We start from the raw sequence: 26680 nt of genomic DNA, 5'->3' as shown, positions 1-26680 counted from the left end.
TAGGTCTTATGAAGGGCCATCCTTACGTGGCTTTTTAACCTTGTTTTGCTTTGTTTAACCTACAGTATTAAAGAGACCTGGGGTAGAAGAAGAGATAGCCTCCGAAGAGGAACCCGGGCATCACCCACCTCCACCGCAGGAGACAGAGCACTCAGAGAGCACAGTGCTCCAGGCATGATGGGGTTTCTTTGTCGCTGGCGGAGTTCCATTCAGGGCCTTGGGAAGGGCATACTTCCAGGCTATCCCTGGATTTTTGCCTTGCATCAGTATCTGGAAAGTGAGAGATAACCATGAGAGATCATCCCTCAGGTCAGACAGACCCTGGAATCACAGAAATCTCGCTAAACATTTTGAAGATATTTGCATGTCATTTTGACCTTCAAGTCAGTTCACTTATTGCTCCCAAGTTTGTTTTATGGTGACTTAAAGTGTTGCCACATCTTTTAAATCATGTCAAGAAACGTACTCATTGCCTTACTCATGTAACTGTAATCCATCTGTACAGCATCTTTACAATAAAATAAAATTAAAAAAATAATCATCAGAAATAAATCAAAAAAGTGTACCTCCATAGCGTAAAAATTGTGATGTAGAAAAATGCTAAAAACCAAAATCCAATTTGATATTTGCATAGGATCTCAATGCTGGGTATTAATAAAGAAAATGTTTAAATTAACATGGAGAAAGTTATTATTTTCAGTTCTCAACTTAGATTTGAGAGCCTTGCATCACACACACACACACACACACACACATACACGTGCGCGCGTGCACAAACCCACACGCATACTCCCGAGCGTGCATACACACACATACAGGCACTGCAACTGGTGAATCCACATGGATCTATTTCGTGGTGTGTACTGAACCACAACTTTTTAAATGTAGCACACAGGTAGCACTCATTACCACTACTGCCCCTCCAAAAAACAAAACAAAACAAAACCACGGGACACTTATTGAGAGTTACCTCTCATCAACTCCAGAATCAAAATGGGTTTCCAATAGAATTTCCAGAGAAAATTAGTCTAAAAGGAATGCGTGCATTATCAATGGCCTTATCTGATCGCATAAGAAAAAAACATGTAGCTGATTCTTCAAAATACAAGGGTTCTAGAAAACTCCAATATCAAAAGGTCTAATGATTGAGGTAAGATAATCATTTTATTGGACACTTTCCAGTGTCATACACTCTGCTGGCTTTTTCTGTCCTTTTCTCAAAATATTCCTCCAACAACTTTTGAAGCAGCTGACTACTCATTGAAATAAAATGAGAGAGAAGATCATACAAAGAAGGTCATGCCTGTAATCCTAGCTATTCATGAGGCTGAGATCTGAAGATCGTGGTTGGAAGCTAATCTGGGCAGGAAAGTTCTTGAGGCTAAAGTAGAACTGTGGCTTAAGTCATAGAGCATCAGCCTTGAGCAAAAAAGCTAAAAGTGAGATATTGAAACCCATAGTTCAAGCCCCAGCATACACACACACACACACACACACACACACACAATCATGCTTACATGAAACTTCTAACACCTCTACACTTCTGTTACCTTTTTTTATATGTGTGCAGACATTCTCTTCTAAATTTCCTCTTTTCTTAATTCCTCATTTTATGTACTTTTAAGCTCAATATAAATAACATGAATATAAATAACTTGTCTTCTCCTACCCCATGATTCCTGTGGAAACTCTTTACCACCAGAACTTGGCATCTGTGCTCCAATGAAAGGCTACTGCTGGTTAAAAATAGAGAAGGCCTGGCCATATCTCTGTCTGGGAGATCCCACCTCAATTAGTGTTGGAGAGTGGCAGCTGTCCACAGACCTTCTCCAGGTCAGACTGCGCTTTAGGGTGTCACCAAATGGTTTCCACTTTGCTATTAGTTTAAACATATCCAGAAATATTCTAAGTCTTTAAAACAATTTTTGGTAGGTCTGGGGTCTGCACTCATGGCTCATCCTAGACAGGCAGTCTACCACTAAGACACAACCCAGGCTCACTTTTAAAAATCTTGTAAAATCTATCTTAAAGGATGCTGGTGACTCATGCCTAAAATCCTAGCTACTTAGGAGGCTAGGATCTGAGGATTGTGGTTCAAAGCCAGCCTGGACAGGAAAGTCTGTGAGGGTCTCATGCCCATTAACCACCAAAAAAAGAAAAAAAGCCAGAAGTAGAGCTGTGGATTGAATGGTAGAGAATTAGCCTTGAGTATAAAAGCCCAGGGACAGTGCCCAGGCCCTGAGTACTAGCCCCAGTACTGCCACAAAAATATTTATTTATTTATTTTGTCAATCATGGGGCTTGAACTCAGGACCCAGGCACTGTCCCTGAGCCCTTTGGCTCCAGGCTAGTGCTCTACCACTTTGAGCTACAGTGCCACTTCCAGTTTCCTGGCAGTTAGATGGAGATAAGAGTCTCACAGACTTTCCTTCCCAGGCTGGCTTCTAACCCGATCCTCAGATCTCGGCCTCCTGAGTACCTAGAATTACAGTCATGAGCCACTGGTGCTTCGCTTAAAAATGTTTGTTTGTTTTTGGTATACTTAGGCTGGGTCTGAGCCACATCCACCCTCCTGCCCAGGCTTCTTGTCTGGGATTAGAGGAACCAGACACTGCACGCAGCTTGACTGAGGTGGAGTCAAGCCTCAGCCTGTGATCCTCCTCATTCACTGCCTCCTAAGTAGCTGGGATTATAGGCATGAGCCATCACACCAAGCTTCATCTACCTCTTAACATTCCATGGTACAGACGTCACTTTGCAACAATACATACTTTGCTAACTCCCTGAACAAAAATGTGGATAGGTAGACCTCTATTCTCCCCATATCCTTTACAGCAATCCAAATCCAATCTTACAGGAAAAAAACCATTACAAATGAATAAATGTCATGTTCTCATCAGTTGCCAAAGGTAAACCTTTCCTAAAACTGAAGTCCCAGGTGTCTTTGAAGTCTGAGGGTCTCTCTAGTCTTTGTTTCTCCTACTTCTGTGGCTAAGCCATACAGCCATTCTGGGAATCCTGTAACAAAGCTTGCATGGGTTTTTTAAAAGAAGTTTTATGCTTTCCTCATTTGGCATTGCTGAAGCCTTTCTTTTAATGTCTTCACACGGTCTGAAATAAATACAGATACTTTAGAGTTGCATCCACAATCCAAACAGAATGGTGAGGGCAGTTTTGCACAGAAGAGAGGGGACTCTGACTCGATTTCTCCTGCACTCCGAGCAGCATCTGCAATGCAGTACTTTGGGTTGCTGTCTTCTCAGTTGAATAGAAATGCAGACGGCTTCCAGGGGAAATAATCAAGCAGGGTACAACGCTGATGTGGGAGAAATGGACTAGAGATGGAGTGAGTGGCGGCAACAGCCCTGGAGGGGACATGAGGCTATGCTGTCAGGACCCGCATCCCACATCTGCCAGATTTAGACAGAGACGATCAAAGGAGACACTTCCTCGTGTCTCTCTGCTTCCCAGCACCATTCCATTCTCACCATGCAAACCCCAGCCTGACTTCCTCTGCCACAGAAGAATAGACTTTTAAGGCAAATGTAGAGGAAATACCAAAGGATGTTAGTTGTTGGCCTTCGAGCTCCACAGGCTCATGTTCTGGTGGCTTCAGGCTGGTGTAGCAGACCTTTGGGTGGGCGCTCACTATATTCTGCTTTCATTTCTCACATCTATTTCAGACCTGACAGTGCACATGGCTGGTGTTTAACTGCACAGCATGGAAAAATATTACTATGAAGACCAAGATGGGTTTAAGAGAAATGTCCATTACTACTAATTAAAAAGAATCAAGATGTCATTCTCCCCAGTCTTCTATTCAAACCAACCATTAGAAAAATGATTGATGCTATCAACAAGAAGAGTCTTAAATAATATTCCAGGGCCAAACCTACCTGTGAGCCTATATCCATAGATTCCTTTTTGCCCCATTCCTCTTCTGTCCCTTCCTATCCCCTCCCTTCCTTTCCTGGATATCCTGACCTGGCCTCTAAGACCACCTCCCTCATCCTGTGCCAAATTCCACCTTCCCTCAGATGCTTGACTACATCACTGCTCTAGTTGTCTCCTCTCTCCTGACCTGACTGAGATTTCTCTATGTAGGGGATCAGATGGTATTAGATCTCTCAAGATTTATCTCAGTTCCACACGGCCCTCCAACTCATGTGCCATTTCTCCATTGCCCTTCACAGCAACCACCGCAGCAGCAACAAATCCGTGGAAAGTTTCTCTGTTCCCCTTTCTCCTCACTCACTTGTGGTCCTCTGCCAGTCAGATGTCCTCCCTGGGAACACCTTCCCCATCACCGAAACAAAAGTGAAACATCCTCAGAAACGCAAAGATCTGACCAGCATGGCATGGAATCTGTACAAGCAATGAGGGGGTTGACTGGTGGTGGTGCCTCACACCTATAACCCCAGCAACTTGGAAGGCAGAGATTGGGAGGATTAATGTTTGAGGTCAGCCCAGGCACACATATCACCACCCCTGAAGATGGGGAAAAAAGTCCTAAGGCCCCATCCAATGAACAAACAAACAAAAAGCGAGGTATGGGGGTTCATGCAATCATCTCTTATTACACAGGGGGATCACAGTCCAAGCCAACCTGAGGAATAATCCTGAGACCCTATCTGAAAAAATGACAGGAGCAAAAATGACTAAGGGTATGACACAGAGGTAGACTACCTGCCCATCAAGTGCAAGGTCCTGAATTCATACCCTCATGACCACACACACAAAAAAGCAAAAGTGAAACCAATCTCTTCCCTATTTGTAAGGCAATTAGTAATTTATGTATCCAGCAAGAAGCAAAATGACACTCTTTACTGTAAGTGTTCGCAGAAATATAAAATCTTACATTAGTAAGTCATAAAACCCAGAGCAACTGCACGTGTGTGTTCTATTATGGTTTTATAAGCCAGGGATCTAGAGAGCCTAGTGTTATTTATGTCTTGAACATGCCAGTAGTTCCAGGCAAGGCACAAGTGAATAAAGGCACCCCGACTTTACAAAACCAAATGACTCAAGGCTTGACTCGAATGTCTGCACAGCTATAAATCCACGTGCAACATTGTAAGTAGAATCCTGGAGGCTGAGAGTTCTTGTCCGTATCACACAGCAGTAGGCTGACAAGAAAATTATGGGCTAAAAAGATGAAAGGTGAGTGTATGCTCATTCTAATTACTATAGGTTATAATACCTGTTTTCTACTTCTCCAAAACAAATGAGTGCTCTCTCTGCCCTTGCTTTTACTCTGCATTGAGGAAGATGATAAAGGAGCATAGAACACTAACTAGCATTACCTTGTTTTTTGCTATAGTGTGCTTAACAAACAGTCATTCTTAATAGTGGATAGTGGATGCAGCAAAGGAAATCACTATGGCTCTCTCTTGTTTTGAAGGGGGAAAAAAAAGAAAGAAAAGAGAAAACAAGGAAGACTGAATTCTGGCAAGGAAATCAATTTCTATCTCCAGGAAATGGCCACATGATTTGTGGTCCCCATACAAAATGAAAACTCAAGGTTACTTGTTTAAAGGGGGAAAAATTATTAAGAATTTAGCACAGCACTGAAACAAACATCGACTCTTCTGAGCCCAGGGTCCACGTGAACTCTGGAGGTCCCACGGTCCTGAAACCAGATCTGCCCAAACCACCACCTAGGATTTTCCCACTTAGGTCAGTTTGAAGACCCAACTTGAACATTGTCCAAGTCTAAATGACACTTTGGTGTAACAGAGACTTTGCCCTGTCCTTCGATATGGGTGGAAATGATCACTCCCAATTTGACAGGCTCATGTATATCCAAATAGAAGAAGGAAGATATGGCCATCACCATCCTCTTCCTTGCAGACAACACCTGGGCCTTGGAGAGATGTACAAACAACCACATAGCTAAGACTTCTTTCAACAAAGGAGAATATATCTCGGACAATCCATAATTTCAAAACAATAATACCTATCATTGGCATCTATTTGTGAGTATGAGTGTGAGAGTGTGTGTGTGTGTGTGTGTGTGTGTGTGTGTGTGTGTATGTGTGCGTGTCAGTACTGGGCTTAAACTTGGGACTTGGGCATGGGACATTAGCTTTTTCTCTCAAGGCTAGTGGTCTACCACTTGCACCCCAGTTCCATTTCCAACTTCTGTCTGGTTAGCTGGAGAGAAGAGTCTCACCAACTTTTCTGCCTGGGCTCGCTTCAAACTGAGATCCTCAAATCTCAGCCTCCTGAGTAGCTAGGATTATAGGCATGAGCCATCCAGCGCCCAACATCACATCCACCTTGAAGCCTTTTCAGTGACCTTGTCAAGAGCCCTCTGTTGCTTTTCTCAGCCCTGGTGGGGAACACTAACACCCCCACATGCCCAGTCATGGCGGGCCACACCTTGATGCCACTTCTGAGCCACCCCATGCAGCCCACTAGGCTGTGGAACCAAGCTGCTCAACGCACAAAGTTGGAAAGCTCGCCAGTGTTTCTGTCTACTTAACTGGATTGAGTCCAGGGAGCTTTCCAGCCAACTGGCACCAGGTCTTTCCTTTACAGCTGGCAAGCAAAGCCCTAAAGTACTTCCAGACCCTCAGAACTCCTTCATGTCCACCTTTAACACACGAGCCACCTGAGTGCAGACACCACACTCGGAAGCCCAGAGCGTTGGGTGGGGGGAGGGCTCACAGAATAAAATTTACAGCTTCTTAAATGGGGAAGCCACAGTGGGAATCTACCACGTGCACTCTGAAGCAGGGGAGAGGCTGTTTCTGCCCGGGGACTCCAAAGTAAAAGCAAAGAACACGTGGAGTGACTGAGGGAAAATCTTTTTTTTTCTTTTACTTCTACTTTTGTTATGGTCAACCTTTTAAATGCTTCCCACTGGCTTTGGTTTATTATTAGTACTGTTGCTGTCATTGTTATTATTGGTTATTTTTTAAAATACATTTTTTATTGTGAAAATAGCATACAGAGGGGTTACAATCACAGGAGCATGGTAATGAGTACATTTCTTATCAAGCACTGTTGCCTCCTCCTTTGTTTTTCCCCTCCCCTCCCTTCCCTCCCATTTCCACAACTACAATCCCTCCTCTCCGCCTCGCCTAAATTGTAGTTTGTTTTTCGACATAGCATCTTGTACATTTCATTGTTGCAATGGGTCAACCTGTATCCCTATTTTATTGGTTATTATTGAAGGTCCTTTTTGACAAACAAAAATTAAAGAAGTTGTCCTCATTTTCTCATGGAAATCTGCTATAGTTTCAAAAGACTGGCTTTCTATTTACTGAACTTGGTTCTTATCTATAATGTATTTGCTTGCTTAAAAAAAGAAGAGCATTCTGGGCCAGGCACAGAGGCCCATATCCTAGTTACTTGGGAGGCAGAGATTGGGGGATTATAGTTAGAGGCCAGCCTCGACATAAAAGTATCCCAGACTCCCTCCTACAGGTGGGAGGCACAATAGCATTATGCTTGCTATCCTGGGTTATGGGGGAGCACAAAGGGGTGGGGGTTGGGCACTGGGGTGGTGGTGATGTCACTGCGTTTAAATGCATGATCGCATTTAAAATTGGTAGTAACATTATGCGAAGGTGCTACTAATATTCAAAAATGCAGAAGAGTCACCCAGTACCCAGGTGACACGGATGGTGAGAGGTGAACTCAGCTCTGTGATATTGACTGACTGTAAATCTGAACACTATGTCTCTCAGTTCACAGTCTCGAATGCTCTAAAATGAGGTCTAGGATTACGATCTAACATGTGAAAAAAACAGGGCAGAAGAGATAGCTCAGCAGTAGAGAACCTGCTTATTAGCAAGTACAAGACCCTGAGTTCAAATCCCAGACTACCAAAGAGGAAAAACAACAGTATTAACTGCTGAAAATATTCTACACTGGGATCAGCAGCACATTCAAATATTTATTTTGTGACATGGGGTCGGAACTGAGAACTCTCCTGTCTTGACCTTATGGGCTAATATCTAACTTAAGCCTCTATGATTCTTAAATCATGTTGGTCCATTTTCCTATACATATTCCTAATGCTTTCTTTCATTGCTCTTTGAGCAACAGGGATGCAATAGCCTTCTTTGGTGGATCCCTGCTTGCTGAATCTCCAATGGCAACACACGTGCCGTAAGCTTCAGAGGAGCAGGGCCTTGGCATAGATCGGTGGTTTGGCAAGTTGGCGATGCAAACACTGGGGCAGTTTCCTCTCCCTTCTCCTTTGCTTCCAAGCTTGATGAACAGTGCTAGCTCCCCTCATGGCTGACGTGAGTGCAAGAGTCCGATGTGCAAGTGATGCTCACAAGGAGATGATGCTCACAAGGAGACAATGCTCACATGGAGACAATGCTTACAAGGAGACGATGATCACATGGAGACAATGCTCACAAGGAGACGATGATCACAAGGAAACAATGCTCACATGGAGACAAATCTCACAAGGAGACGATGCTCACAAGGAGACGATGATCACAAGGAAATGATGATCACAAGGAGACGATGATCACATGGAGACGATGATCACATGAAGACGATGCTCACATGGAGATGATGCTCACATGGAGACGATGCTCACATGGAGAAAATGCTCACATGGAGACAATGCTCACAAGGAGACAATGCTCACAAGGAGACAATGCTCACAAGGAGACGATGCTCACATGGAGATGATGCTCACAAGGAGACAATGCTCACATGGAGACGATGCTCACATGGAGATGATGCTCACAAGGAGACAATGCTCACATGGAGACAATGCTCACATGGAGATGATGCTCACATGGAGACAAATCTCACAAGGAGATGATGATCACAAGGAGACAATGCTCACAAGGAGACGATGATCACAAGGAGGCAATGCTCACAAGGAGACGATGCTCACAAGGAGACAATGCTCACATGGAGACAAATCTCACAAGGAGATGATGATCACAAGGAGACAATGATCACAAGGAGACGATGCTCACATGGAGACGATGCTCACATGGAGACAATGCTCACAAGGAGACAATGCTCACAAGGAGACAATGCTCACAAGGAGACGATGATCACAAGGAGACAATGCTCACAAGGAGACAATGCTCACAAGGAGACAATGCTCACATGAAGACAATGCTTACATGGAGACAATGATCACAAGGAGATGATGCTCACAAGGAGACCAGGAGAGGCAAAAGTTCAAAGGCAAGCTTCCAAGGTGTGGGCTGAGGCACCGAATCTCCCCCGTGGCACTCACTCAACTCCTCTACATTCTTCCGAGTTGAGGGGAAGAGAAATAAATAGTGCTCCCCAAAGCGATCCCAGAAGTATTTGCTCTGAATTCACCAGAGGCCTCTGCTTCAAACAGCACATGGTGACTTCCAGAAAAATGATGTGCCATTGGGCAAAGTGCCGGGGAACCAGCCTCTTCAGGCTGAGTTTGAGGTCATCTGTTCCAAATTAATTCTCCACCTCTTCCTGGCCTTTTGTATTTCATGTCTTTGCTTAGTCCCCTCCCCGACACTCCGATTTTATCTCGAGGAATATCTTCTCCCATTCCAGACCTGTTACCCAGGGGAGGACTCTGCCGGCGGGGCCCAGGGAAGCAGCTGAGCGGGAGGTAATTAATAGTCGCTCATGTCACTCACTCGCTGTCATCTCATTGATCACCATGCCTGGTCCACCTGGCCTGTCCCCCCCACCAACCCCATCATCTCCTCTTGCCAAAAGAGTGCAGGAAGTTGTTTATTATAGTAATTTTCTTTAGATGTCTTTTCCTGTCTTGGAACTAGCCTGGGGTTAATCTATTTCTCACTTACTGTCATGACTAAAGCAACAGTGAGTTTCCAACCGCAAGATTAGCCTACGTGTGCTGTGCCTGAGGGATGGACACTCAAATACCCTCCCTTGCCCCTCAAAGACAAGAAAAAAAACAGAGATACGTATATCCTTAACATAAAAAAGAGTTGTTCATGTGTTTGAAAGACTTTGTTAAGTTAAAAAAAAGCAGTGCTGTAATAATACAGAAGATCATATTTCAATGACAGAAGAGTCGTCTGTGTTATCATGCTCTGTGTATCAGACGGCGCTGAAGTCACCTGGAACTCTCACCACAAATTGCTTTGCTTCTCTTCCAAGTACTACACGGTTTGATAGACTATGACTCACTCTTTGTTGTAGTGTGTGTGTGTGTGTGTGTGTGTGTGTGTATGTGTGACAGAAAGACAGACAAAGAAAACTGAGTACAGAAGAAAGTAAAGGGCTAGGGATGGATGCCAACACTATGCAAGGCCTTGGGTTCAACTGATGGGAGAGAGAGGAGAGGAAAGAAAGAAGGGAAGGAGGGAAGAAAGAGGAAGAACTGAACTAATCACAAAGTAAAGGAATTTGTGTTGTGATGTTTTATTGCCAAGGCTTCCTAAAATTGTATGTGGAATAAGACTTTTCCATGTTGCTTAAACAATGAAGCCAGTGACACCGAATCACCTGTATCCAGAGCTGGAGGTGTAGCCCAAGTAGTAGAGTGCCTACCTAGCCAGTGCAAACCTCAGTCATGAAAAAAACCTGCCTACATCTAGCCAAATGCCGGTGCTTCACACCTACAGGCACAGTCACTTGGGAGATGGAGACCAAGAGGATCATGGTTCAGTGCTAGCACAGGTGAAAATGGAGAACTTGTCTCAACTATTAGCTGGCCACAGTGGTATACCTCTGTCATCCCAATGCACAGGAAGTGTGGATAGATGACAGTGGTCCAAACCTATCCAAGTATATTTATGGGACCCTATAAGAAGAAAAACAGAATCAAAAAGGGCAGAGGACGTAGCTTAAGACGTTGAGTAGTGCCCGCCTGGCAAGTGCAAGGCCCAAATTAAAACTCCAGTATCACCTAAATTACCTACATCTAAATGTTAAAAAAAAAAAGAAAAAGAAAAACATATTCCCAAAGGCCAGCACAAATGTCTGCATCAGATGAAGAAGGCCATGTGCAAATTCCAATTCTGATTCTCCATTTTCACATTTCTACCACTTCACAATTTAATTCTTCTACCACCACCCCCTCCTCATACATAAACAGACTAAATGTAGCTATTTCAGGGGTACAGATGAACACAGATTTAAGCTATTCTTTTAATTCCCCAAACCTAACCAGATAATGCCTCATCCCCTAGACACTATCGAAATATAAGCTCACTTTAACAATCCGTCAGATGACTAATAAGTTCATGAGTTCAATGAGCAATGTTTTAGTCTTTATGCCAGACCCGTGTTGTAGAGAATGCATTGAAATAAATGGAAATTATCTACTTATATAAAACCCATATCTGTTATGATCTCAGAAAACCTATGACTGCCAAAATAGCCTTTCTTTCCTTGGGGGCTGTGCATATGACTACTTATCTCCTTTGGGGGTAATGCAGAAACATTAGTCATTTGAATGTGTATCGTTTTCAAAACAGAAATGTGATTGATGGACTTAAATACGGCCTACACACTTACGGCCGAAGATGATCATACAAATGCTTCATTACCCTTAGGAATCTTTCTGGACCATTGAGGAAATCAACCAGCCAGCACTGTTTAAGTGGACATCCACCTGCTGCAAAATGTGGAAACAGCCAGAGAAAAAAGTTCCAAAGAGAATACTGCCTGTAGTAAGAGTCTGCACTGTAGAACTGGATTGGCTCATGACTTAGTGATAAAAGGGAACGTCTGTTTCCCATTTACTTTCAACTCTGAGCTCCCCACGAAGATGTCGTGTAAAATCTCTGACATATAAAAATAACCAGAAGCAGAAGATACTTTTGTTTGGTGTCAGTCCAGGCACTTATTTCTTGGGGTTAATGGACAAAAGTCAATTACTCCCAAGGTTGTATTACTCTGCCTTGTACTACAAAATTCCAGAAATCAATGGAAAGATCTAGTAAGCCTGCTATCCATGGGAAACAGTTCCCTTTTTTGGATTTCGATGAGTCTTTGGCAACTTCCCAAGTGTAAGTGATTCACACCCTGGGCCCAGGAACCTCCTCAGGAAGCACACAGATCCCTCAAATACCTCTGGGGAAATGAAATCCCACAAGGTTTTCTCCTAGAAAGAAGACCAGACTCGTTAAATGAACAAAGGAATTTTATCATTGGCTTTCATTCACACTATAATTCTACTAATTAATTAGTTTATTTAGTGCTCAATGTACAATGTTCTAGATATCATGCCAGCTGTACAAACCGTGAGGAACTGTGTAGAAACTGTCATTTGATGACACACAGTTTCTGGTGCTCTGACAGTGTTTGGGGACAGGGCTCTAGGACACAGTGGAAGTCACTAATTCACCCTGAAGAAATTTTTTCCAAATGGAGAAGTCAAGGTGAGGGCAATTTAAGCAATTTGTTCAAAGTCACATAGTAAGGATTAACTGGCATCACCAGCTAGCTCTCTGTCTAACCCATTATGACACTAAGGAGAATGGGATCCATGCACCCAAACTCATTCTTTACATTCTTAAAACACCCGAGAGCACAAATTTCTGGTGTCCTGATTTCTATCTATAAAGAGATCACTGGCAATTCCTCTAGCACAAGACTTATATCAAACAGATACCTAGCCAATGTTTAATTTGTTGTCATCAGACACTGATAGCCAATGAAGAGAAGAAAAAAATTACTTTGATCACAGCCTACTATGTACCACAAGTTCATATATGAAGATGGGAATTAGCTGAGATATTAAGAGGAGAAAAATGGAATACATCACGGAATGACCCTGAGGTGTGTTGACACCATAGCCTTGCTCTGGAATTTTACACAATCATAAGAATTTAGGAACATGCAGCAATTTTCAACAGCCAAAAGGGAAAATGCTTTTGTTGAGAGATGATACTTCCAGGGGAAAGAGCTGCATGCTTCATTTTGGTAGGCTCACACACTCTACTCCAGCATCCCACAGGATTATAAAATACATTCAACATTTTTATATTGGAGTGAACATATTTCTGGCTCCCAAAGTATTCATTTTCATTCAGTTCATACTTGTTGTGTAGAGAGGCATATGAACTTTATTTAACTTCCTATAAAGACTTAAACTATGGATCACTTGGAGATTAAGATATACTCTAGTTTTGGAAAAAATGTAATTTATTATTTATTGTAATTTCAAGGTTTTTTTTTTAAGTAACGGTGTACTATCAATTTTGGAAAGATATAAGCATGTGATTAAAACCGACCAGAAATCTGATGTTGTTCTCTTGAAAACAGTAATTTAAATACTAAACTCACATTCTTTAAAAAAAAATAAAATAGGCATAATAGTAGGTTGCTGGATTTGACTATTTTTTAACCTTGGAACACAGCTGTGATTTTCTTTGTGGTACTGGGGCTTGGATTCAGAGCCAGGACTCCAGCCAGTACTTTTGCTTTTAGTTTTTCATCTAGGACCTCATAGTAACTTTGCCCTAGCTAGCCTTGAACCATGATTCTTCCGTTTCTGCCTCTCTGGTAGCTGGGATTTTAGGCATGTTCTACCACCACACACAATGATTTACAACTTTTTTGGGGGGGGGGGCTCCGGTCGTGGGGCCTGAACTCTGGGCCTGGGCGCTGTCTCTCAGCTCTTCAGCTCAAGGCTAGCACTCTACCACTTGAGCCACAGCACCACTTCCAGCTTTTTTCTTTTTGCTTATGTGGTGCTGAGGAATCGAACCCAGGGCCTCATGCATGCAAGGCAAGCGCTCTACCACTAAGCCACCTTCCCAGCCCCGATTTGCAACTTTTGAGTGAACTCTTAACTTCATCCAGAAAGCATGTCCAACGCTGAGCATGGTGGTCCATGTCTCCCACCCCATTCCCAACTGCAAAGGGAAGCTTAAGTAGAAGGATGGACGTCCATCCTTACAGAAAATAAGACTGACTTCACTCTACCAGGATGAAACCATCATTTTGTATTGCTGTAGATACTGCTATAGTTCTGCTCTCCTTATATATAGTTAAAAACCTATTTTTAAAGCAAGCTATGAATGTCCAAATAGCACATTTCTCCTAACCGATTCACTGTTTTTCCTCAAGGAACCGTCTGCATTTACAAAGGGACAGATCGAGGTCCCAGGTCTATTTTAGAGACTCCACCCTGAACCAAGGTCAAGCTTTCATTTCTCAAAACTTGCTGCTAAAAAATTAAGAAATCATTAATTAATTAATTAAACTAGTTTATGCTTGGGTTAAACGGATGATTAAATCCATTCATTCATGTCAGGGCTAAATTATGCAGCTGAACAAGACACATTGTTGCACTTCGCTGAACCAAAGCACAAGGCTATGTTGGTGCAAGGCTGGAATGACACCCTTGTCTGCCAGAACAATGTTTGTTGACCACAAGTCTGGTCAGTGCAGACAACAAGGGGAACTTTCTGGTTTTCACTTCTGCTTTGCATCTGCCTCCTGAGTAGCTAGGACTGTAGGCATGGGCCACCCGTGCCTGGCTGAAAATTGCTTAAAAAAAAATTACACATCTGAACCAAAACACCTTGCAAAAAAAGACAGAGGACATGGCACACTGTAAGCATCCCAGGGGAAAACAGTATGTCCCTCCCTCAGCACCAAGAAGGGCACCAAGAAGGACCAAGAATCTGAGATCGGTTAGTCGATATACCTAAGACAGAAAGGAGACAAAGACCACCCAACGAGCTTCAGGTGTGATTTTGAGATCGGCCTCCTGCTTCCACAGACTTATGCTGGTGTTGATCAAAACAGGTGGACAGGTTCTGTCTACATGAATTCCTACCCGGAAGTGACGTCGCCAGCGTTGACTGTCCTCACGGCTCTTTGTTCCCCTCTCCTGTGCTTATTTCTGTCCTTCCTACAGAATAGCACAGCCGCTCCATGCCCAGAAACACTGTGCTGTCCCTCCTCAGGGGCTGAGTTTCCAGCGTCTTCAGTGTTAGGTAATATCATGGGCAACAAGGGAAGGATTCGAGTGTAAACCTCAATCCTGCCACTTATAGCTGACACCCCTTTAAGGCTCAACGTTTTTTGTCATCTGGAGCATCGAACTTAGGAACATAATCCCTGCACAGAGGGACCTCCTGGTCTCAGCACAGCGCAGTCTCAATCACGATGCTAACAGCGGCTGTGTCACTCATACATTTGCTTGACCAGGGCAGAGAAGAGCAGTGTGACTGGGCTGAATGCAGACTTCCTGGTTCTGGAGGGAGAAGATTTGGACTCTAGGTCTCCTTGGCTTGTTCTTGACTGTATACATTAGGGAAGTCTTTTAACTTTCCTTGTAATTCCCTACTTTTCTGGCCAGACAGTGAGGTAAGTGCTGGGAAGGCCATCAGATTAAAGGCTTGGTCCTTGGCCTAGGTGGCTATTAGGAGATGGTAGATGTGGAGCCCAGTGGGAGGAAAGGAGTCACTGCAGCTATGTTGGGATCCTGGCCCCTCCTTGTCCTTCCTCTTTCCCCGACTTTCACTTCCTAGCTTCCATGAGGTGAGCAGCTCCCTCTACTGTGCGACCCTGCCAGGACCTGCTGCCTCAGCCCTGCCAGAACCTGCTCAACCCTGCCAGGACCTGCTGCCTCAGCCCTGCCAGGGCCTGCTGCCTCGGCCCTGTCAGGACCTGCTCAACCCTGCCAGGACCTGCTGCCTCAGCCCTGCCAGGGCCTGCTGCCTCAGCCCTGCCAGGGCCTGCTGCCTCACCACCGGCCCCAGAGCCCCAGAGTCAACAAACCCGCATCCGAACCTCCAAAACCAAGTTCAACAAAAAATAAAAACTTGCTTCTCTATATAAGTGGCTTGTCTCAGGCTCTGTTTATTTTTGTTCTGGCAGCACCGGGAATTGAACTCAGGACCCTGCACTTCCAGACAAGTGCTCTTCCACATGAACTGCATTCCCCAAGTCCTGGCGCTCTGTTACAGTCATGGAGGAGTGATGGACAGGATGACTTTTCCACTGCTCACTTCACAGGTAAGAAACCAAAGTTCAAAGTGAGTAAGTGCAAGCCTTGCTTTGTACGCTTTTGGGGAACACGGTCATTGTCCCCTCAGAAAACACTGGAGCACATCACTGGCCCATGACTGCAAAGCCATTAAACTCAAGGAAGAGAGAGTTCTGAGGCACAACATGAAGGAGATGCACATCTGATAGCAATCTTACACAGCCATTTGGAGATGTGTGCAGCTGTGTTTATTTCTGACATTATTATCCATTCATGTGTATTTTCCTTTTGTGTCTCTTCTTACCTCTGGGGAACCTATAGCCTATAAAATTATCGTGGTTTTGCAAGACTATCACTCTGCTGATATTCAAGCAAGCATTTCCTCTAGGATATAATTCTGCCTCCTGGGCCAGCTATGACAGGAGTAGTTGGCTCTTCAAATGAGACAGAGACAAACTGGAATAATCGAATAAGCATCCTTTCTTCACACAAGCCGAGCATAATGAAGAAGAATCAATGTGAAAATCAATGTGAGATCAATGCACACTCTTGGAGGCCTTCTGTCCTCTTCCTAAAAACGGAGCTGCCTTCTCCCTGAGGGATGGAAGTGTAGCTCAACTGAGTGAGCAATTGCCTCACAAGTGCAAAGTACTGAGTTAAACCTCCGTAATTATCCGGGCACTAGTGGCTCACACCTATAATCCTAGTAGTAAGGAGACTGAGATCTGAGAATCATAGTTCAAAGCCAGCTCAATCAATAAGGCCTGTGAGACTCTTCTATCCAGTAACCAGCAAAGTGGAGCTGTGGTTCAAGCCCTACAACACCAGCCATGCACACAAAGAAAGCTAAAGGATAAGCACTTTGGCCTTAAGTTTAAGCCTCAGTATTGGCACAAAGAAACCACTGTAATGCCAGAAGAAAGAAAAAAGTTAGCTTAATCAGGAACAAATTGAACTAAAAGGACTGGAGTCCTCTGAACCAGCTCAAATAGCACACACCAGTAAGAAGGATTGAAAAGTGAGTCAAGCTTACTTCAAACACCAGCGTCTCGTTGGTGGGTCCTGCTGCGTAGAGTCTCTCTGGGCGGGTGGCGGAGCGCTGATATTCAAACGTGGTCCCTGCAAACGGGAACTCCCCGGGCCAGTCAATGCGCCAGCTCCCAGTCAGGTAATACTTTTGACTGAGGCTGCGAACGGCCAGATAACTGGAGGAAACCTGGAGCTCCTGGATTTCAATGCTTTGGGCCCCCGCTGGAATGATGACCACTGGGTAATACTCTGTATGGAAACAGTAATTTTACACTGAACATTGGGGGACAGTGGCTAGGAAGGGATGGAGATGGACGGTGTCCATTTGTACACTTTTGGAATCATTAACTGCCATCCACTCCTATCCTACGAGGCAAAAGTGAGCCATTGTTTCATTTTCTAATTGGTAGAAACACCAGAGAAAGAAAAGGCGGCATTTCCAGTATCCTAACCACACACGCACCTATGGTCATGGGCTCACATCTTTTCTAGATCAACAAACACCTCAAATACACACACACACACACACACACACACACACACACACACACACACACACACACACACACACACACAAATGTACATATATGAAAATGGAACTTGGCAACTTGAGGGGCCGGATGCAGTTGGGAAAGATGGGGGAGAATGAAAGGGTAAAATGCACTATACTCATACACTGATGGGCTGAACAGAACCCCACTTTGTTCAAACTCTTAAAGATAATAAATCAGGAGCATTAAAAACAAAGGAAGGAAGGAAGGAAGGAAGGAAGGAAGGAAGGAAGGAAGGAAGGAAGGAAGGAAGGAAGGAGAAACAAAGAGAGAAAGAAAGAGAGAAAGAAAAAGAGAAAGAAAAAAGAGAGAGAGAAAGAGAAAGGGAAGGAGGGAGGGAAGAAAGAAGGAAGGAAGGAAGGAAAAAAAATCTGCTCATTTTACCTAAATACAGCCATTTCTCCAGGTTTAGCATTCTTAAAAGAGGATCTGAGGGTTTAATTTTACTTGAAATGTTTAGGGGACCACGTTCAGATATTCATGTTCCACTGTGTGCCTGGACTCTCTGTATTTCAGAGTAAGATTTTTGTTGACTGGGTGGAGGGGGAGGGGGAGAGTATAAGAGTCTGAAGGGTGCATTTTTTTTTGTCCGTCATGGGGCCTGAACTCTGGGCCCTGGCGATGTCCCTCAGCATTTCAGTTCAAAGCTAGCACTCTGTACCACTGAGCCACCTTCCCAGCCCTGACGGGTGCATTTAAACTGCAAAGTAGGGAGGAATTCATGCAACATCCTTGGGAGGTACGCAGTGCTTTGAAGAACTTCCTCAAAGACACCCGGCTCCCTTGTTCACAAACAAGAAATGCAAGCTGTCCTCCGCGCAGCAGGCATGCTTGTGTGCCATCTTGGTGTGACTCACACTCATCCAGCCACGTGACAGCGGTATCGCTTACCATTCGCTTTATACTGATTGCGGTACAGGCCCTTGTAAAACTTGCAAGTCGAATTATCACCTTTGCAAACGCCACAGGCATCGGCAACTGCTTTAGAGCCAAGTTCATGATCACATCCCACAGGCTGTAACAGAAAAAAATAAAGTGAGAAAATCAAAGGTAAGAGAAGCCAGTGGCTCTCTCTACCTGCTGACACACAGCTTTCTGTATTCATGGAATTTAAAGAAGGCAGCCAGCTTATGGGTAAAAGCACAGCCTCAAGATTGACTGGCTCCAGGCTTCTTGATGCCTGGCTGCACATGTTACATTCATACATCTAAGGCCTGGACTCCACATCTGTAAAACTGGAATATACAATCGCCTGCCAATGCCAGGTGAGATTCTCAGGCCAGCTTCAGCCTGGGACATAAAAACGTTGGACGATACACACTCAACCCCTAACACCCTGCCTCGAAAAGGACCTCACAAGGAAATTCAAGTGAACGAGAAACGAGTTTCCAAAGAGAAAGAAAAAAACAACTGGGAAAAAGTGTTGTATTTCAAAATATGTTTTTGAGAGTCCTATAATACAGTGAGTATGGCCTTAGTAAAAAAAATGCAAGAAATTAGTCATTATTTATAGTGTGTGTGTGTATGTGTTTGTGTGCGTGCGTGTGTGTGTGTGTGTGTGTGTGTGGTGTGTGTGTGTGTGTGTGTGTATGTGTGTACTCAGGGCCTTGCATTCTCCTTTGGCTTTTTTTTTTTTAAACTCTACTACTTGAACCACACTTGCACTTCTGGATTTTGCTGGTTAACTGGAGATTAGACTTCATCTCCCAGACTTTGCTGCACAGGTTGGTCCTAAATTGTGATTCTCAGATACCAGCCAACTCAGTAGCTAGGAGCCCCTGGCATATGACATGCATTCTTAAATCTTCTATATGGAGTAGGAAATGCCATCATTTCTGCTCTATGCATTGGGAAGCAGAAATTGCACTGCTTGGACAGGAACTGTGTAAAAGGTGACACATTTAGAGATGTCTGTTCAAGTTGAATAATTTGCTCCTTTTCTCCACACCACCCTGGCAGACTCTTTGCACACTCCTGTGGTACACACTTAACCTAAGAATGTGCACACATGACCCTATACCCCAAGGCAAAAAAAAATGTTCTCTTACTTCACAAATCCCATCGATACAGACATCGTTTTTGTGTGAGGAGCAGGGAGTCCCATCTTTCACCTTGCCAGACATTGCAAAAAAGAATTCAAAATTCTCAGCCTTGCAGTAGAGTTTACACCGGTCTTCCTCTAGAAGCAAAGAGATCAAGAGAGGCCATGGGCAAGAGGAAACTGTAAGGACAAAAGCTATCGTGATCATTTGGGGCTGGGAAGGTGGCTCAGTGGTAGAGCACTTGCCTTGCATGCATGAGGCCCTGGGTTCGATTCCTCAGCACCACATAAGCAGAAAAAAAAGCCGGAAGTGGTGCTGTGGCTCAAGTGGTAGAGCGCTAGCCTTGAGCTGAAGAGCTGAGGGATAGAGCCCAGGCCCAGAGTTCAGGCCCCACGACCGGACCCAAAAAAACCCAACAACTATCATGATCAAAGCAACCAAGGTTACACACAATTTTGTACATACATGTGCACACATGGGTGTGCACATATAGAACATTAAAATATGAATTCCTTCAGGTGTAGTGGCTTAAGCCTATAATCCTAGCTATTTGGGGATTGAGGCCAGACAGGGCATTAAAGTTTTCAAGACTCCATCTCAACCAATAGCTGAGTACAGAGGCACATGTCTGTCATGCCCAGCAACACGGTGAAGCACAGAGAGGAGGATCACAGTTCTGGCTGGTTGTAGCATAAAATAAAACCCTACTTTGAAAATTATCAAAGCAAAGAAGCTTTTAAAGGCATAGTTCAAGGGGTAGAGTAGCTACCTAGCAAGCAGCAGGCGAGGTTCAATTCCCAGTGCCACCAAGAAAATAAAATCTAAAAAAAACTAATAATAACAAAGAATACCATTTGACAATGCATATAAAGCTGACTGAATGTTAATACAAAAGAATGTTATTTTTCCCAATCCTTAGCAATATTCACTATTTACATGATGGCTGGGTTGTGGGACCTTGTGCCTTCAAGGTTTCATGTGTCATTAACATTACGTAAATATAGGGATGCCATTGTGTTCTACTGACATTTTACTTTCCATGGTACTGAGGTTTGCATTGGGATTACCTATATGCACTTCCACTCCCAGACTGAAACTTTAGATGCTGTAGTCAGGTATGTGGAGTGGTGAAGTTTGAGATACTTCAGGAAAAGAAAAACGTATGAGATCAATAATACTTCTAAAACATATGGGGAAGGCTGGGAAGTTGGCTCAGTGGTAGAGCGCTTACCTTGCATGCATAAGGCCCTGGGTTCGATTCCTCAGCACCATGTAAGCAGAAAAAAGCTGGAAGTGGTGCTGTGGCTCAAGTGGTAGAGCACTAGCCTTGAGCTGAAGGGCTGAGGGACAGTGCCCAGGCCCAGAGTTCAGCCCCCATGACAGACAAAAAAAAAAAAAAACAGATGGGGAAAAATCTCTATCAGGCTCAAAAAGAAAGAGCAAATAAAATGACTCCTAAAATCTAAAAACACATTTTTTTTTACCATTAACACCCTGAGAAGTTTCTGGTATCACAGAAAAAGAAGAGGAAAAAATGTATTTATAGAGCTCTTGTTATCAGAAAGAAGTTACAGGGCCAATTTCTCCAATAGAAAGCATTCTCCTCAGCCAGGAATTCCAGATGACAATTCTCACATGAGACCTTATGTAGGCGACATTGAGCTATATCCCTGACAACAGTTTTATAGCAAATGTGTAAACAGTTTGCAAACAGTTATGCTTCATAAAAATCCCTCCATAGAAGATAGAATAAGTATGAAGGAAATTAAATTGTTATGGTTGAAATATGTAGATGTGCGTGTGGGTGGATTGAAAGTCTCTCTGTCAACTACAATTTTTTTTAAATAGCTTTATTGAATACCTCCTAATTTTTGCAAATGAAATTAGGGAGCTGGAAGACACATGCATCCTCTTTTCCATCATTTCCAGGAACTAACAAGTCTTTGCGAAGCTTTGGTTTCCCCCACGCCCCCTCCCCACAGATTCCTAGACAAATTAATAAACTTGCCCATAAGAAACGGGAAGGAAAAAAAAAAGTTTACCACCCTAGGACAGATGATCTGTATCTATGAATAAAGTCTTCCTTTGCTTGTTTACTTTTTCAGAAAGGGTCTTGCTAGGTAGCCCAGGATGACTTCAAACTCACCATCTGCCTGCCTCAGCCTTCCAGTGATGGAACTACAGGTATATGCCACTACGCACACACACCTTCCCCTATTCTTAAAATGCAGGAATGTCACAGGCCTTCAAGCCATGATGTGACGGTTCTGATGTGTCAGAAAGAGGGAGAGACCCAAAGTCCATAACTCTGCTCAACTATGTGTAAGTTAGTCCTTAACTGTGTTTGTATGGAGACAAGGTATGTCTTGTAGAAAAGGAAACAAAATCTGCAGGGTTTGGCAAGTATCTAACTCAGGATGACTGTGGGGAATGGATGGCATTGATCTCCCCGGTTCTACACACTGACAGAGGCAGTTACCTTCCACTTTCGTGTAGGGTTTCCACTGGTAGAACCATCCACGGAAAGGTTTGTTGTTGTATTCTGCACACTGCTGGGCTCGAAAATCCAAGCTGTTTTCGTGACAAGGGTTAATGTTGCACAGTTTATAAATACGGTTAGATCCAGGGCAGAACTTGCCACCATACTGAGGCCTAAAAATAAAATTCGTGAACTTTAATGCTAGCCAACAGAAGCCTCTCCTTATCAATCACTTACATTAATAACAAAGAGAGAGAGGGTCAACACTGCATGAATAGAAATGGGTAGCCTAAGATTTGCTTATCTCTTCTTGCTTCCGAGGCAGACATAATGAATCAATCAGGAAATCCCTTTATCTTTTGGCCAAAGCTTCACATGGCTTCCATGGAATACATAATTGATCAACCAAGAAATCTTTTCCTCTTGGCAAAAGCTTCACATTGCTTCTAAATCTTTCTCAACATCCCTTCTGCCATCACTACTGTTGCTCAATCATTGGATTGGCACGTTAAATCAATCTCTGGTGTTTTTAAAATATTAAACACTCTTACATGTCCACAGTGAACCACAGGTACACTTCTGTACCATCTGTTCTACCCTACGATTTGGCATCAACACCCATCCTACATCTCTCTGGTTTTTCTTCCATTTCCTGACATCCCAGCTATCTCTTTCTACCTTTCCTCACACTTGCCATTGTTAAAGGTCAGCTCAGAGAGGAGAAGCCACATTCTCAACCCTAGCTGTGTCAGTCCTGGAGCTAATACTGATGATCGGCTGCCCCTGGTGAGTTTTACTGTCATTGGTTCAAGACTCCAAGGGAAAACACGCCCTACATGACCACGTGTTACCTCTACAAGTGGCCTCCTGCTTCCCTGCCCAGAAGAAGAAATCTCATCAGAACGCCAAGAACTATGAACTCGTGGCAAGCTTCTTCAGATCCGAGCTGGCTGACTCCAAGCTGCCAACACCAGAAAGCCAAGTACAGAACAACAATCACCAAAAGATCCCAGCCATACTGAAAACAACCTCTCACTACTCAAGACAGCCTGCTCTAGTCAGAAAGCAATTGCTTCTTTTCATTCCTGCCTTTGTGTAGCTTTTTCCAACTGTTGAAATGAGGCAACAGGATCAATCTTAGCACCGACACAACCCGTGCCAACATGCATCATGAAAGGAGACTGAGGGGGTTAATGCATGTGTGTGATTAAAATTCCTTGTCTATGTAGGAAACACAAGTCTTCTGTAAAACAGCCCTGAGTCATCTTCAGCGTACTTCGAATCCTCTTCTCTGATGACTTCCACAGAAAAGGAATCATGCTGCCAGAAGATTTTTATGCTATTTCAAAATAGGCTGGAGCAACTCCTCCAACACGCATCAGCTATGGTGTGAGATCAAACCCCTGAAGACATCTTAAATGACCATCTGAGAAGCACAGAGCAAACCTAGACCAGGGCTAGTCATCTTTACAAGGCATGTTTAAAACCAACTCCCAGTTTAAGACTTTCTGCTTATGAGTCAAGAAATAACCCCTCATCTGAACTCAACTTCTTTAAGGAAGTGAAATGGGTTCTTTTTTGGAATGAATTCTTCATGGACACAGCCTTCCCCTTATTTTGTGGATTAAGGACAAAGCAGCAAGAAGGAGCTCAGGAAACTGTGAATGAAAGTCATAGGACTGACAGACAGAACAGAGCCCAAACTCAGACCCTGGGACTCTGGAGTTCCTTACTTGCTCAACCACCCTAGATTTAAGTGAGGAAGGCTGCAGGGACTTGCTTGGGAAGAGGAAGAGTCAAGAAGTGGCTCTGTGGCTCAAGTGGTAGAGCGCTAGCCTTGAGCTTAAGAGCTGAGGGACAGGGCCCAGGCCCAGAGTTCAAATCCCATGACCAACACCACCAACAACAAAAAGAGTCAGTAAGCATCATGGCTATGATTCTAGGGGTTGACAGCTCTGGATTTGAAGATTGTCTGTCTTTCCCCAGCTGGAATCTCTCATGTATAAAATCAGGGCAGTCTGGACAACTAGCTTATGCATGGCTGGGGAAGAAGATAGAGCCATAGCTAGGTCATAGCCATTGTTGATAGACAGGAAGTTCTTAATATTTCTGTGTTACATATCCACATTGTGCTGATTAGCATGCTATGTGTGCTTTTTTTTGGGGGGGGAGGTCCAGTCGTGGGGCCTGAACTCTGGGCCAGAGCGCTGTCCCTCAGCTCTTCAGCTCAAGGCTAGTGCTCTACCACTTGAGCCACAGCGCCACTTCTGGCTTTTTTTCTTTTTGCTTATGTGGTGCTGAGGAATCGAACCCAGGGCCTCAGGCATGCAAGGCAAGCGCTCTACCACTGAGCCACCTTCCCAGCCCTGCTATGTGTGCTTTTATGAACTTGCAGAATTTGTTCTCTGCTATGGGATGAAGTCAACTCATCCAAAATAATGACTGACAGTTATTTGAGCTTTGTTGTTGTTTTGCTTGTTTTCTTTCCTTCTTCCCTTCCTTCCCTTCCTTTCTTTTCCTATTTTTTCTTTCCTTCCTTTCCTCTTTCCTTCCTTCCTTTCTTCTTTCCTTCCATCCTTCCTTTTGACAGTACTGGGACTCATGCTTACTAGGGAAATACTCTACAATTTGAGCCATGCTCAGCCCATATTTGGACTTTTCCATCCAGTTTTACAACTCAGATCCATTTTTCCATAGCTTGAAGCATGACTATTAATATGAATTAACATTTAAAACATTCCCAACATATCACTTAGTATAGTAAAATATGATGAAACACAAAAAGTAGAGACGGAAAAGCCTAAGCACATGCCTTCGTCTTTACTTGAGCTCTATGAGGTGTCCACATATTTGCATCTGTATGATTCATCCTGACGACACAGGATTGGTTGGGTCCTGGTCATTAGGACCACGCAGAGAGCTATGGAAAAATGCATGTATATATGCACACACTTGCGCACTGGCTGGAAAATGGGCCACAGATTCAGCTCAATTACTGTTTTGGAGACACAGGATTTCCTTTGAACTCCATTTGATAAGTGGCATTAGACTACTTAGTGAATAACTCTCAAACAGGCATGTGGTTTAGGAAAGTTCTAGAATGCTTTAGTGCATCACTATTGATTTTCTTGAACAGAGTTTATTTTTTAAAAATCCTGTCCTGCCAGGCACTGGTGGCTCATGCCAGCTACTCAGGAGGCTGAGATCTGAGGATCATGTTTCAAAGCCAGCCTGGGCAAGAAAGACCATGAGACTCTTATTTCCAACTACCTACCAAAAAGCTGGAAGTAGAGCCATGACTCAAGTGATAGAGCACCAATTTTTAGGGAAAATGCTCAGGGACAGTGCCCAGGTCTTGAGTTCAAGCTCCAGGACCAGCACACACACACGCACGCACGCACACACACACACACACACACACACACACACACACACACACACACACACACACACAAATGCCCTTGGGGGAATAAAGTAAAGGAAATACATGAATGTCTGTCCCTGGCACTCAAGAAACCAATTATCTCTAAACCGTTTTGAACTCAAAAATTCAATAAGTCAGCCTGGTCCTGGTGAATCACATCTGTAATCAATGCTAGCAGCTGAGTGGGCTGAAATCTAAGGATCTCAGTTTAAAGCCAGTCTGGGTAGAAAAATCCATGAGCCTCTGATCTTCAATTGACCAGCAAAAGGCTGGAAATTAGACTGTGGTCCAAGTGGTAGAGCACCAGCCTTGAGTGGTACAAGCCAAACTGAGAGCATAAGGCCCTGAGTTCAAGCCCTAATACTGAGAACAGCAACAACAAATGGGGAAGGTGAGGAAGAGCACAACCAAGCCCCTGAAATGCCCCTTCCTTTGCACAGAGTGTAGAATGCCTTGACCGGAGCGCACCACCCGCAGCTGACCCAGGCCAGTTCCAATCCATGGTGTGGATTGGAACCACACTGTGGTTCTTTTTTGTTTTGTTTTGTCTGGGAAGAAACTCAAATTGGTTTGTCAATACTGCAAAGAAGGAGAAAATTTCGCTCTCCATTCGGCACCCTTCATCGAGATCACGTGTTTGAGAGATGCACATTTGGGGCCAATCACATTTCTTAGACCTGCAACAGCTTGGGCATTTATTGGCACATCTGCCCGCAGAGGAGGTCGTGAGTGGATACCTTGGTCATCCTATTCGCTCACAGAGAAACTCTTCTGAGGTGTTTCAGCTCTGCCCACCATGCCCCCTCCGGCACCCAGACATGCTTATATCCACAGTATAAAAAAAAAAAGAAACAAACCTCCGTGACCGCCTCTAATCAAAGGGAAGAAAACCACGTGTGAAACACAAAGTCACAGAGGCCATGAAGGTCTTACTTGGGATTATTGCAGTGCCTCTCCTGATACTTGACTCCGCCACCACAAGTTCGAGAACATTCTGACCACTTCGACCAGGTGGACCACTGGCCGTGCACCGGTCGGGGCCCCAGCTCCCCAAGCTTCACGCATTCACCTTGCCGGCACCACTGCGGAAAGAACATGGGACATGCTTCCATCAGACCAGCTGGGAAAACACAGGCAGAGGCAAACATCTGCACAGTAAAAGGAGAAATGGGTTGGGGTGGGTGACAGGAAGCCCTCAAAGATCCCCACTGACGCCTGGATAGACAGGAGTCTGTCTTTGCAGGGTCTTAGGAACATAAG

General features: G+C 44.0%; 1 protein-coding gene across 1 annotated transcript in view; it reads right to left on the bottom strand.

Moving 5' to 3' along the window:
• LOC138825086 (A disintegrin and metalloproteinase with thrombospondin motifs 18-like) overlaps positions 1–26680 on the bottom strand; it is a 97676-nt gene that overhangs the window by 10872 nt on the left and 60124 nt on the right. Inside the window, exons 11-16 of the mRNA XM_070019458.1 lie at positions 26354–26502; positions 21997–22169; positions 19524–19654; positions 18367–18490; positions 16929–17173; positions 129–270 (exon numbers count right to left, since the gene is read on the bottom strand). Coding sequence (XP_069875559.1) covers positions 129–270; positions 16929–17173; positions 18367–18490; positions 19524–19654; positions 21997–22169; positions 26354–26502 — 964 coding nt within the window. The remainder of the gene's footprint in view (positions 1–128; positions 271–16928; positions 17174–18366; positions 18491–19523; positions 19655–21996; positions 22170–26353; positions 26503–26680) is intronic.

This window comes from Dipodomys merriami, unplaced genomic scaffold, assembly GCF_024711535.1.
Source record: "Dipodomys merriami isolate MVZ:Mamm:240054 unplaced genomic scaffold, mDipMer1.0.p SCAF_134, whole genome shotgun sequence".
Classification (NCBI taxonomy): Eukaryota; Metazoa; Chordata; class Mammalia; order Rodentia; family Heteromyidae; genus Dipodomys; species Dipodomys merriami.
Note: the sequence above shows the minus strand (reverse complement) of the source record. Positions and strands in the feature narration are given on the sequence as shown.